Source organism: Moschus berezovskii, chromosome 9 (assembly GCF_049115385.1).
Source record: "Moschus berezovskii isolate FMDL1 chromosome 9, NW_MosBer_1.0, whole genome shotgun sequence".
Classification (NCBI taxonomy): Eukaryota; Metazoa; Chordata; class Mammalia; order Artiodactyla; family Moschidae; genus Moschus; species Moschus berezovskii.
The window spans coordinates 27,420,142-27,433,790 of NC_142468.1; the positions used below are offsets into that span (position 1 = coordinate 27,420,142).

Here is a 13,649-nt window from a genome sequence, read left to right on the forward strand (position 1 = left end):
CTGTCCATCCCAAACTCCCTAAGTATCCCTTCCCCCAGCTCCTTCCTCCCAGCAACCATAAGTTCTACTTAACTTCTTATCAGAAGTATATTCCAGCATGTTTGTGTTTTCACTGTTTAACACCTTTGACTTTTTAAAAAATTCAATATTTTAAAAATACTGCATTTCTCATTTCTCACTTATTTATTACACTGAAAGAAATTCCAGTTACAAAAATAAATAGATAAATAAAATTAGAAAAGTACCAGCAGATGGCGTGGGTTAAGTTCACATAATATTTTCAAAGCAAGGAAAGGTATTACTCTTATGAACAATGAAACACAAAATTATTCATATACACTTTTATAAAATGTAGAAAAGAATTTCAAAATTCAAAAGAAATAATTCTTTATTCCTAGAACTTTCCATCTTGCTATAATTTATGACATGCTCTATAAATTTCATAGCTGAGCTGGAACTCACTAAAACCTCAATTGTAACTTCTTTCCAAGAAGACCTGAGTGATATTAAAATACACTCTTGCCTCATTGCTTTTCAATGAGTCAACTGCCTGAGAACAAAGACAGAACAGAGTTTTAACAACATGCAGCCCCGTCCCTGCATCAGGTAAGAAAGGAAAGTGGCTTCCACAGGGGTTGAGCTTTCCAAGAGTAGATTGCATCATCTCTTATATTCACACTGCACTTAGCTATAGGAAGACTGAACTCACTTACTCATCTCATTGCCCTCTGATGAAAGAGAATATTTTAATCTCCACTCTGGAGCTAGAAAAATCAGCTCAAGAATTTAAACTCCTCAGGTATTATTAGTCTTCAACTCTATCCTCTGTCTTCAGGCAAAATCACAGCAAATGATCCAGGGTTGAGATTCCACGTCATTAAAAAAAAAAACCCAACAAAGAAAATTCAAACAGTGGTTTTATTTACTATTTCCTTTAAAACTTTTTATCTTAATCCATAAGCCCACAGCCACAAAAGCTGTCTTCTTAATGCTGTTACACTCATACCTGCAAAGATTCTTCCACTGAGGTCTCTACATCATCCTGCTGTCTCAGAAGATCCAAAACAGATGTGGTTTCTGCCTCCCAGGTTTCCACTTGTCCAATGAGCTTTTCAACTTCTTGAGCCACTTTCAGTGGTCCTGAAAAGTCTTCATTTTCTTTTTCATGTTCTTCCCCAGCCTACAACATTCAAAATTATCACTCAAGAAAATGGTTAACATTTATATTATAAAATAATTATCATTTTAAAAAGTTATGTCTCTGTAGCAAATTAACTGAACAATGAAAGTCTCAGAAATAATGGCTGCTTTTTAAACTCAATGTTTTAATAGCATCTTTATAAAAGTTAGTTAAAATGCATACTGAACTTTTATGCCAAAAAAATAAAAATAAACATATTATATCGCTTTTTTCCCCTGAGAGTGCTAATATTTTAATGATTTAAGATCTACTTTTTGGACATGATAATGATACATTATGATAGTATAAATACTTTAAAAATTAAGAGATTTATTCACAAAAATTTTCTTAAGGATATCATTCCTATCAGTTAGTTACTATTATTTCCATTTTACAGGAAAGATTAGCGCTTAGAAAATTATAGTACTGACTCTATAAACACATTTCTAAAACTGGTATACAATTTAATTAAATACAGCTAGCCTTTGGTAACAGTAGTTGTGAAACATCAGAATCAAATTTCAACAAAATTAAGCCTTTTCCCATTAATAATCTCTCAGTATCCTATAAGTTGAAATGCTACAGCTTTACAAGACAGACACATTCTTAAAGCTGTTATTGAGATCACATTTTAAATGTATGAGAAAAATATTCTATATTTTTCTATTCAAAGGGCATAGTGCACAGATTCAAGGCATCACCGACTCAATGGACATGAGTTTGAGTGAACTCCGGGAGTTGGTGATGGACAGGGAGGCCTGGCGTGCTGTGTGATTCATGGGGTCGCAAAGAGTCGGACACGACTGAGCGACTAAACTGACTGACTGATGGGAAAATAGGCACTCCATCACGGCAACTGGCAAAAGCCAGATAAAACTTATTTTCTTTAAAGTTGTATAAGTTATTATTCTGAAGGGGGCATATTTCCAAAATCACAGGTGCTACACCATACATGTGTATGATTTCTTGCTGTTTCTTTTCCATATTCTTATCTATAATCTAAAGTCATCCTCTGAATTACACAACAAAGCAAGAAATAAAGATTTTACTTCCCCCCATTTTACAGAAAGGATGCAAGGCAGGCCAGAGGCTAGCCTAAAGCTGGACAACTGAGTACTAGTCAGAAGTAATCTGAAAATAGCAAATCCACTTCGACAGCTCAGAAGTCATGACTGCTTCTGTGTGTCTGCAAACTCTTCAGTGAGTTAGAGGCACAGGGCTTTTATTTACTATTTCCTTTCAAACTTCTTATTTATTTTAATCCATAAGCCTACAGCCATAAAAGCTATAGGCTTATGGCTACTGTTTAGGCACCACTTACGCATTTTACTGAACAATGACCATACTTTAAGTGTTATCTAATAACCTTACTTATCTGTGCTTCAGCAATATGGGTTGTTTTTGAAAGAAAAAACAGCAAAGTTAAATTATTTCCATATATCAATACAAATGAACTACATAAAATATGACTATTTACCATAATATTCTGATTATGGTTTTCAGGAAGTTCGCTTGATGTATCTGTTGAAAAACCAACAGTTAGTTTTTCTTCCTTAGATAGCTGAACATTTCCAGAATTGTCAAGAAAGGGCTCATCTTGTAATTTCATAAGTGGCAGGTTCACTTCCTATAAAAAATTAATGTCAAAAATTAATGTCATGAAATTTAATGCTTATATCTTTTATTCTAAGATATATGATTAAAAACAATAAGGAGACATATTTAATGTTTTTAGGGTTTATTAGGAACATTATAAAATTTCCCATACAAAACCTGAGTCTCAAATTATTAAGAATGAGATAATAATGTAATAATTTAAGTTCAAAAATTATTATTTTTTAAATATGTGCTTTTATGAAGCACTATACTAAATATAGGGATTCCCTGGTAGCCTGATGATAAAGAATCTGCCTGCCAATGCAGGAGACATGGGTTCCACCCCTGGGTTGGGAAGATCCCCTGGAGAAGGAAATGCCAACCTACTCCAGTATTCTTGCCTGGGAAATCCCCTGGACAGAGGAGTCGAGCAGGCTATAGTCTGCTGCTGCTGCTAAGTCGCTTCAGTCATGTCCGACTCTGTGCAACCCCATAGACAGCAGCCCACCAGGCTCCCCCGTCCCTGGGATTCTCCAGGCAAGAGTACTGGAGTGGGTTGCCATTTCCTTCTCCAATGAATGAAAGTGAAAAGTGAAAGTGAAGAAGCTCAGTCGTGTCTGACTCTTAGGGAGTCGCAGAAGAGTCAGACATGACTTAGGACTAAACAACAAATATTAAATAAAGATAAAATTTGCTGTATGTTCTCAAGGACTTTGAAATCTAACAGGCAAAAATGTTTATGTTACTCTTTAATGGCAAATAAATTTCAACTAAAAATCTATGTTGAATGTCCACACAAAAATCCGAACATGAATGGTCATATCCGCATTATTCTTAAGAGTCAAAAAAATGGAAAGAAGTCAAATGTTCGTCAACTGATCAATGAATAAATACAATGTGGTATATCCATACAACAGATTATGCTTTGCTGATAAAAAGGAATGAAGTACTAATACATATTACAAAATAAATGAACTTTGAAAACATTACGCTAAATGAAAAAAGCCAGAAACAAAAGACTACATATTTTATGACTCCATTTATGTGAAATACCCAGAATAGGACAATTTTTAAAGCTGGGGACATTGGGAGAAAATGAGGAGTGACTGCTAATGGGTACAAAGTTTCTTTATGTGGTGATGAAAATGTTCTAAAATTGATTATGGTGAAGACTTGCACAACATTAAATATACTGAAAACTGCTGAGGAATTCACATTAAATGAGTGAATTGTATGCATGTGAATTATACCTCAAAGAAGCTGTTATCCAAAAAAAACAAAAACTTACAAGCTGAGGTTTTGTAATAAACTTTCTCCATCTTTTATTCAGCCTCCTCAGTTCTTTAGAAATAGATGACCCAACTTCATCATTGCTGACTTGAAATAAGAAATTTCCCACTTCATTTAAAGTAGTATGTTGTAGATTCCACTGGGAGAGTGTCTCAAAGGGAACCTATAGAACATATAAACAATGCAATATTTTAATGACATAATATTTGTCTATTACTTATAAAAGATCTTCACCGAGCTTAATGGCGAGCAAAAGTAAGTGTGAAGGTTTTGCAGAGATTCTGACCCTCCCTGTTGGGCTCCCTCTTCATCCTTGATCACTAATTGGTAGCCGCTAGCTGTCTATCACGGAGAAGGCAATGGCAAGCCACTCCAGTACTCTTGCCTAGCAAATCCCATGGATGGAGGAGCCTGGTAGGCTGCAGTCCCTGGGGTCGCTAAGGGTCGGACACGACTGAGCGACTTCACTTTCACACATTGAAGGAAATGGCAACCCACTCCAGTGTTCTTGCCTGGAGAATCCCAGGGACGGGGGAGCCTGGTGGGCTTCCGTCTATGGGGTCACACAGAGTCGGACACGACTGAAGTGACTTAGCAGCAGCAGCAGCAGCAGCTGTCTATCATCATTCTTGATCCTGGACTTTTAGGAAGCACGTGATGTTCTTCTGTTTTTCTAAGCAGCTGACAGGCTTAGAGCAAAGGTTTCAAGTCTTTTCAGTTCATGACCCCCTTAATGTCTCAGGAATTTTTTCAAGGATTCCCTAAGCTAGAAAAAGTACCTAACACTTCTCATTCGTAACTAGTCAGGTCCAAACAGCTTAGTGGTGATTTGTGTGCTGTTCAACAGACAAATGTTGCTTTTATCCCTCAAATTTTAAATCTACTCAAGAGTTCTCTTTGGTAGCTCAGGGCATCTCAGCACAGAGTTTGGAAATTGAAAGGCTTAAAGTCTCATTTTTTCAAAGAAATGCAAATCTTATTAAAAGACCTTTAAAAGACTGAAGACCTGTTGAAAGCCAAAGATTTGAATATTGGGTATCAATATATGTTATAGGAAGAAGTAATGACTCACTCGAATATTCTTTTTTACACTCATACACTTATTAGAAATTTTACTTTCATACGAACAGCCTGTTTTTTCTTGAATATCTTTAGCTTTTATATGGAAAATGTTTAATCTGAGAGGTTGTCTACACTTAAATTTGCAATAGAAGAAAGCAAATGAAAGAAAGAAAATTACCTCAAAGAAAAATCATAAAACAGGTTATTACACAAATAGCAAATAAAAACAATAATAAATTATACCAAAATTTCTTCCATACTTCTCCACATAAATCTGAAGTATTTTGTTTTTCCTCCTCTAGAAAGTAAGAAAGGTTTTAGAACTGAAAGGTACTCACCCAAATGTAAAGAAAACTTTCTAATTTATTAATTTATTTTAAATGTATCGGAGAAGGCAACGGCAACCCACTCCAGTACTCTTGCCTGGAAATTCCCATTGACGGAGGAGCCTGGTAGGCTGCAGTCCATGGGGTTGCAAAGAGTTGGACACGACTGAGTGATTTCACTTTCACTTTTCACTTTCATGCATTGGAGAAGGAAATGGCAACCCACTCCAGTGTTTTTGCCTGGAGAATCCCAGGGATGGGGGAGCCTGGTGGGCTGCTATCTATTGGGTCGCACAGAGTCAGACACGACTGAAGCGACTTAGCAGCAGCAGCATAAGCTATCCAGTACTCCATGTCTTTCATTTCCTTTCCAAGGAATTTAGCAATATATCTTCCAAATGCTATACTGTGTATGTAGATTATACCTCAATAAAATTCTGTGTGTATATATAAAACCTACAATGAGGAGGAAAATTCCTTTTAGCTATTATAGGAGAAAGAACCTAAACTCTTTCCAATACTTTGGAGAATTTTTCCAACAATTGTTTACTCATTCCTGCTCTCTCATTTTTGGATTGAAAAAGAGGTTATCCAAACAAAATGGAAAAAAAAAATTAAAATTAAGTGAATGCCATAAGACTGAAAATACCTCTTTCATCTGTTCCTTCTTTGTCTCCTCAAAACAAGCCTTTAGTAAACGAAGGTTTTCCACATAAGTAGCCCAAAATGCCAGAACTTTTTGTAGAGTGGACTTCACATTAAGTATACTTTCTTTATACGTGGAAAAATGATATTTCACCATCGTATATTGTTTACTAATACTTGGATATTCTCCAGCTATAATGTTAACAAAACAAGAGAGCAATTTAAAAAAAGTTTTTCATTAAGAAAATACTGCTAAGAAAAATATTTGCATACTAATTGACAGTGGTGAAATAAATATGTATACTAACAGTATTAAAAGTGAACGCAAGGATTTTCCAAAACATGCACATATGTAAAACCAATTCCTAAAGCGTTAAGATACATAAGGAAAGTGAAACAAATGAAATGTTAATTTTAAGTGATGGTCATTCCATCAAAAAGAAAATATAGCTTTACCCAAGTTGTTATGAATTTCTTCACATTTTTGAAATGAAGTTTCAAGTTGAGCTAGGAACTCTTTTTCTTCAATAAATTTCTGGGGGAAACGAAAATAAAACATATTGATAATTCTTTTTAATGTGTCAAGAAATCCAGACAGAGACATAAACATTGATGAAGCATTTAGGTACCAAAATTTCTTTACAATAATTAATACTACATATTTGGGTAAGTAATTCATGAAGAAAGATAGTTAAGGTCAAAGAAACATACATATGAGTATTAGCAATATACAAGTATGAGGCCTGACAAATTTATCTTAATATAGTGACACAGTTCTACCTTGGTCTTTCTCATGTCTTTATTAATATTGAATAATTTTTATTAGGTATGTTGAGCATGGTATAAATAGATACAATCTACCATCTATCACACAAAGACCCTTGAGAAATACCATTAACCAAGTTATTATGTGTCTTAAGCAAGCAAAATCTTCCATGGAAGAACAGACAATTAAAAACTCATTTATTATACACTGATGTGCCAATGGTATGATTATTTAAATGGAAAAATGAAAAATCAAAGTAGGAAAAAGAAGTTAAAATATTCAAAATCTAATTTAGAATGATGATTCCTATTCAGGAATGTACAGTGTTTAAATCATAAACTGTAAATAAATATTTCCTCATCATGTTTTACCAATTTTTGCACTGAAGTTTACAATCTTAGATTTTTCTTTTTGGCCCTCATTCCAAAAATGGAGAAACAGGGAATGCACTGGTAGTCCAGTGGTTAGGATGTGGCACTTTCATTGCCATGGCCCCAGGATCAATACCTGGTTGGAGAACTAAGACACTGCAAAGCCACACGACATGGTCAAAAAATAAAAACAGAGATATAGGAAGAAGGATAATAAGGCCTAACTATAGAAATGACATTGCTAGGATGCTTTAGTTTTAATTTACCATATAAACACATATATTTAAATCATTTGCAAAAATTTTTCCTATAAATTGTAAGAGCTAAACCCCTCCCCTAGAAAAACCTCCAAGACAGAAAATACTGTTTTGTCCACTCTTTAAACTTGAAAGGCTAAGATTAAAATGTTCTAAGAAAAATTTAATTTTTGAATAGAACCATATATCAGAGTGGGGAAAGATATTAAGCAAGATATCCAGTAGGTGGAAATAGGAATTTTTTTAAAGGAAATAACATTGAAACTTTCTCTATTTTGTAACTTAGCCTGGTTAACTCAGTTTCCTCTGTTGTGCTAAATAATGTTATTTTCTCCTTCTCACTCTTCTTGATGTCTGTTATTTGACTACCTATAATCTTTTTCTCTAGGTAATATTTAAGCTACCAAAAGCTACCAAGAAAACTCATCTCAAAACCTGAAAAGTCAAGGGATATTGTATTCAGGAAACATGCAAACCCAGGATCATGGAGAACAGCTGTCTAAGACATGAAATAAAGTAGCTTACATGCCAGTCTTCCAGCAATAATTCCACAGATTCTTTGTTCCCGTATTTGATGTTCCAAACAAGCAATTTTGATTTCACTTCCTCTAGCAAACCAAGCACTGAGCACTCATAGTAATGAAATTCTAGACGTGGAATGACTTTTTTCCCCGAAATATTGTTGATTCTGGAAGATAGTGTAGGTTTTAGAATTTAATTTAATATGATTGGCCAAATGTAAAAAGTCTGTTTGGCATTTTAAAAAATACTGGGGCTTTAACATTTTCTTTCAATCACGTGGAACTCAGATGCATCCTCACCTCTTTTTTAAAGAAAAAAAGTAAAGCAAACATTGTGCTGAGATATAAACCAGCTATTTCTAAGATAAAAATACCTAACAGAATTATGTTCTGAAGAAATTATTCCCCTATTGAGAAATTCTATGATAAAATGTTAATCTCTAAAACATTTTACTGAATTTGAAAACTTCCATATAAGAATACAACTATAATTTCCCCATTTACATACTAACAGCTTTCATTATTAAAGCTAATACTTTCTTAATATCATTCTTTGAATAATGAAGAAGATGATGTGGACAAACACCAATTAAATAATCTTTAGTTTATAGTTTTTTTGAGTTTATTAAGTGCTCTCATATACTTCCTCCCATTTCACCTAGTATTTCTTGTGAGACATGAACAGAGTGATTACCATTACTCTATATTTACAAATGAGAAAATGTGCAGAAAGACATAATAACTTGGCCAAAATCAAGATAAAGAGCTCAGTTTCTGCCTCTAACTCCAGAACTTTTCCTACCACCATATCCTCCCAGGAAATAAAAGAGGAAGTACATTAGCATGATATTATGCTACTATTACATAAAACACGAAGGAATTGTTATCAAGAGCTAAAGACTAATTGTCAAAAATTATCTACAAATCTGTATTTCCTGCTGCCTGCAGTCCCATGTTAGTGTTCATATACAAAGATGTCAGCAGTTGTGAAAGGATGGTGGTACAAACCGTCTTTTCATTTCCTCCAATTTTTCAGGGGGTACCAAAGGCAAATGGTTTTCATCTCTGTTTTCAAATGCCAGGAGAGTATTCAAATGGCAGTCAAATTTATCCATCAGACTCTGAAAAGAAATTTGGTATGACATGAACCACATTTATTGTCAAACTCTGTAACCAAGGGTTTGTTAATCTCATTTGCTCTGTGTACACATTGCATCTTTTTAAAAAGAAATCATAAAGCCCTTATATTTTCAACTAAAATGTTGTGAGTAAATATTTCCATCATAGATGTTTTAAACTAGAACATTTCACAGAGATGCAGACTGTGGTTTCTCTGGAAAAAGCATTATCAAAATCTTTTGTTTTCAGATGTATTTTCTATTCAATTGTGGGCTCAAATGCTATAAATCTCACCTATTAAATTCTTTCATATCATTTTAGTGAGACCCCAATCTCTCATGTTTTAAAACAGTCTCCCCTCTCCTTTTTGGCCAGACTTTATAGTTGCTTTAGAACTTACTGGACAAATCGTTTTGGGTCCCAAAAATCTCCAGGGGAATCATCTAAACCATCCTCAAATACCCATTATATTTCCTTCCCTTTCTTCTAGGAGAAAAGTCTTCCTCAAGAACAGTTCTAACAAAATACAGATTTTCCCCTGTTTCTTTTTCCTTTGCCAACCTGGAATAAAGTAATTTTCTCTTGCGTTAGAGCCATGGCTTCATTGTAATCCTGGGAGACTGACAAATCTTCATCTATAAGCTTCTCTACCTCCTGGAGCCAAGTTTCTATTTGATAAAGGGGTGAGGGCAAGACACGATTCAACTCTGTTTGCCACACATTAATCTGGAAAAAAAAAAGAAAAGATGTTCTTCAGTAGACACTTTTCTAGTTTATCTGTTCACATACAGTATGTTTAATCCTCTAAAGAATTCTTTTGAAACAACCCTTTAAACACAGTATTTTAATTCTGATATGTTAGTCAAGGAGATACTGATCAGTAGGTATATTTCTAAGTATCATTGGCTAGCTGCTGAAGGAGAAGATAATTTGTTCAAAAGCTTCAGAAGAGGGTGCAAGAATGAAAACAAATGTTTTGATCAACCCATAATCAGTGACAAGAAGGAAATCAGAAATAGTTACAGAATGCCACTTAGTAGGGGAGACTACTGAACCGAATGATCATTTGAAACCCTACAATCCCGTCTTTTCTGACATTACATCTACAGATAGCAAGCAGATTTATAGGTTATTTTCCTCACTAGCCCCAATGGTACATTTATATTAGATATATCTACCACATCTCCTGATTATTTGTCCTTCACCAAAGCCCCCACCCCTCAATCCCACCGCCTCCCCCTTCCTTAGTCTTCCCACCTCTCCTGACATGTGTGAGTCACACACGTGCCAACCACCTATTGCCCCAAGCCCTGATTACCTTCTCAGGTCTTTGCTTTTTCTGCCCCTTCTACCTGAATTTCCTCCCTGCTAAGGAACCACCAAAACTCACTCACACATTCATCCATTCACTCATTGAGCCAATTAGATAGATGTACATGAACGGCAACATGGAGGTGGCTTAAATATATGTGTGCTCAAAACTGAAAGTAAGAAGCAGAATGACATATAATACCAATTTATACAACTTAATACATGTCTACATAAATACATTACTGCATTTTGAAGAACATATAAACGAAAAGATACACACGAGGCACATCATGATGGTGGCCTAAGGAAAAAGAATGGAAGGAGCGTGTGAGGATAAGAGCAAATAAACACACAATTTGTGTGTGTCAGTTGCTTAGTCATGTCTGACTTTTTGCAACCCCATGGACTGTAGCCTTAATAAGTGAATAAAAATAGGAGTAGGATCTTGTCCAGATTCACGTGTCATGAGGTCAAGAGTAAGTGTAGCACAACTGTCCACACATCTGAGGGTCAACCAGACAAACAACAGCCACAGCTCCTGCCAGACGCACCCACTGGGGGAAACAAATGTACATGGTTACAGTAAAGTGTGAAGAAGTGAAGTGAATGCTGCTTAGTCATGTCTGACTCTTTGCAGCCCCATGAACTATATCCTGTCAGGTTCCTCTGTCCATGAATTCTCCAGGCAAGCGCTGGAGGGGATATCCATGCCCTCCTCCAGGGGATCTTCCTGACCCAGGGATTGAACCTGGGTCTCCTGCATTGCAGGCAGATTCTTCACTATTTGAGCCACCAGGGAAGCTCACAGTAAAGTGTGGTCAGCAGTATAACAGCAAAGGGCTGGGGAGGACCCCACACTGATGATGAAAGCATAAGTTTTAAATCTCTACTCTCTCTTTTATTACAGTTCTACTAAATAAATTGTCACTATTCTTAGAGTTAAGTTGCTTTTATAGGTAAGAATAGGCAAAAATTAGGTTACTTTTTAAGAATAGGGTTCTTTAATTCATAATTTACTCATTGAAAAACATTTATTGGTTGCCCACTACACGCAAGGCAAGTATTAAAAAAAAAAAATCCCATTAAATCCACAACTCAAATACAAAGATGTAAAATGAGAACAAAGCTAGGCTCTTTTAAGGCAGTCAAATGGCCAGTGTTAACAACTATAGTCACCAAGTTATACATTATCTCTTCAGACCTGAATCATCTTACAGCTGAAAGTACCCTTTAACCAACTTCTCCCTATTTCCTACCAACTCAGTCCTGGACAACCACTTTTCTACTCTCTGTTTCTATGACTTTCATTTTCTTTTTTTGACCTCATCATGCTACTTGCAAGATCTCAGTTTCCAGGAACTGAACCCAGGCCACGGCAATGCAAGCCCAGAACCCTAACCACTAAGCCATCAGGGAACTTCTAAATTTGACTTTTTAAATAAAGATTCCGCATATAAGTGATGCTATGCAGTATTTTATTAATTGCCTTGCAAGTTTATTTTCTCAAAATGCATGTAGCAAAAGACAGCTTTACAATCCTAATCATTATATGCTGTGAAGCCTCCAGTTGGGAAAAATAAAGAAAAATAGGTTCTCATTATTATGAATTTTAATATGAAGAAGATAGGATGCACTTTTATTATATATACATGATTTACTATTATTAACATTTCCCCTAAAATAAACAAAAAACAGAAAACTGGCAAACAACTGAGCAAAAGATAAGCTAAGAAAGATACCTCTAACTCAGCTATTATTTTTTTCACAACTGAAAGAAAGCTGTATATTTTATTTATTTTTAATTGGAGGATAATTGCTTTACAATGTTGGGTTGGCTTCTGCCATACATCAGCATGAATCGGCCACGGGTATATGTATGTCCCCTTCCTCTTGAACTTCCCTCCCTCCTCCCACCCCTCTAGGTTGTCGCAGAGCACCAGGTTGAATTCCCTGCATGAGAAAGCTGTATACGTTTTGAAAGAAGACAAATGTGAGTTTTCTGACTGTGGGCTGTACTCTATGCAGCAGTAGGAAGAGGAACGATAGAAGGTGGTATTTACCTTTCATTCTTCTCCTTCCACTCTTAACATAGAAAACTAGTTCTACACTTTCTTTCTCAGTGTTGGAAATTACTTTTGAATTTGGATGAAAATTTATATAAGATCCTGTCAGGTCAAAATAACACAATGTGGCTATTTCCTATAGCAGGCTTAAAATGAAACCATTTATTAAGATACTTTGAGATATCTGTGTCCTCAACCAGTTGAACCAGAAACTGGATGGTATTGACTGTTATACATATGATAACTTTAAAATTAATAAGTTTCATTATGTAACACCAAGAAAATGAGTGGCACTCTGCCTAAGGATTGGATTTTCAAGCTACCGTCAATCTGCAGCACTTACTTTTGTAAAATAGTTCTTTTAATGATTTTTATCATTATTTTGGGTGATTTTTCCAAATCATAGGCAGCAAAATGAGGCCAGATCTCAGTGGCCTGGAACAGCCTGAATTATACAGACAGCATCTTCTTCCTCTCCTGTCTTGTTGAGGATTTGTAACAGAGTTCCTGCCCTTCACAGGGATCAGAGTTGTCAGAGCTGTGATCAGAACAGGAGCTGATAATGCAAGGAGTACTGCCATTTTATGGGAAGATTTCTGGAGCTGCACTGGTCCTTCAAAATTAGGGACTCGGAAAGTGTGGCTCTTTTTAAGCCACTGAGCTAGTGTTTAACACATTTTACAGATAGCATGATAAATGTATTCTGAAAACAGGCTGTCGTTCCTGGTGGTCAAGAGTCTTGAGCAGGGATTGGCAAACGTTTTCAGGGCCAAAGAGTATTTGTGATGCGTAATCTCTGTTGTAACTTTGTAAATTCACTAAAAGTCAATTAGCCATTTAAGATGAGCAGATTCTATGGCATATAAATCATACCTCAACAAAACTGTTTAGAAAGAATGAAGACAGGAGTTCGCTGGTGGTCCCAGTGGTTAAGAATCCACCTTCCAATGCAAGAGACGTGAGTTCAATCCCTGGATGGGAAACTAAGATCCCACATGCCATTGAGCAACTAAGCCTTTGCACCACAAGGGAAGCCCCCAAGCACTACAACTAGAGAGAAGCCTGTGCGCTGCAATGAAGAGCTTGTACACGGCAACAAAGGGAAGCCAAAATAAAGAAGAAGACCTGCAATAAAAGTTAAA

The 13,649-nt window shown here is 35.7% G+C and overlaps 1 protein-coding gene across 7 annotated transcripts in view; it reads right to left on the bottom strand.

Annotated features, from left to right (window-relative positions):
- SYNE2 (spectrin repeat containing nuclear envelope protein 2) overlaps nucleotides 1–13,649 on the bottom strand; it is a 330,412-nt gene that overhangs the window by 216,198 nt on the left and 100,565 nt on the right. For 6 of the 7 annotated variants that reach the window (XM_055435962.2, XM_055435961.2, XM_055435957.2 and 3 more), the window contains exons 12-19: nucleotides 9,695–9,859; nucleotides 9,023–9,135; nucleotides 8,019–8,181; nucleotides 6,556–6,634; nucleotides 6,104–6,291; nucleotides 4,065–4,229; nucleotides 2,658–2,807; nucleotides 1,007–1,180 (exon numbers count right to left, since the gene is read on the bottom strand). In XM_055435962.2, the coding sequence (XP_055291937.2) occupies nucleotides 1,007–1,180; nucleotides 2,658–2,807; nucleotides 4,065–4,229; nucleotides 6,104–6,291; nucleotides 6,556–6,634; nucleotides 8,019–8,181; nucleotides 9,023–9,135; nucleotides 9,695–9,859 (1,197 nt within the window). Of the gene's footprint in view, nucleotides 1–713; nucleotides 891–1,006; nucleotides 1,181–2,657; nucleotides 2,808–4,064; nucleotides 4,230–6,103; nucleotides 6,292–6,555; nucleotides 6,635–8,018; nucleotides 8,182–9,022; nucleotides 9,136–9,694; nucleotides 9,860–13,649 lie in introns of those variants that run through there. The other variant, XM_055435964.2, reaches the window with a different exon arrangement.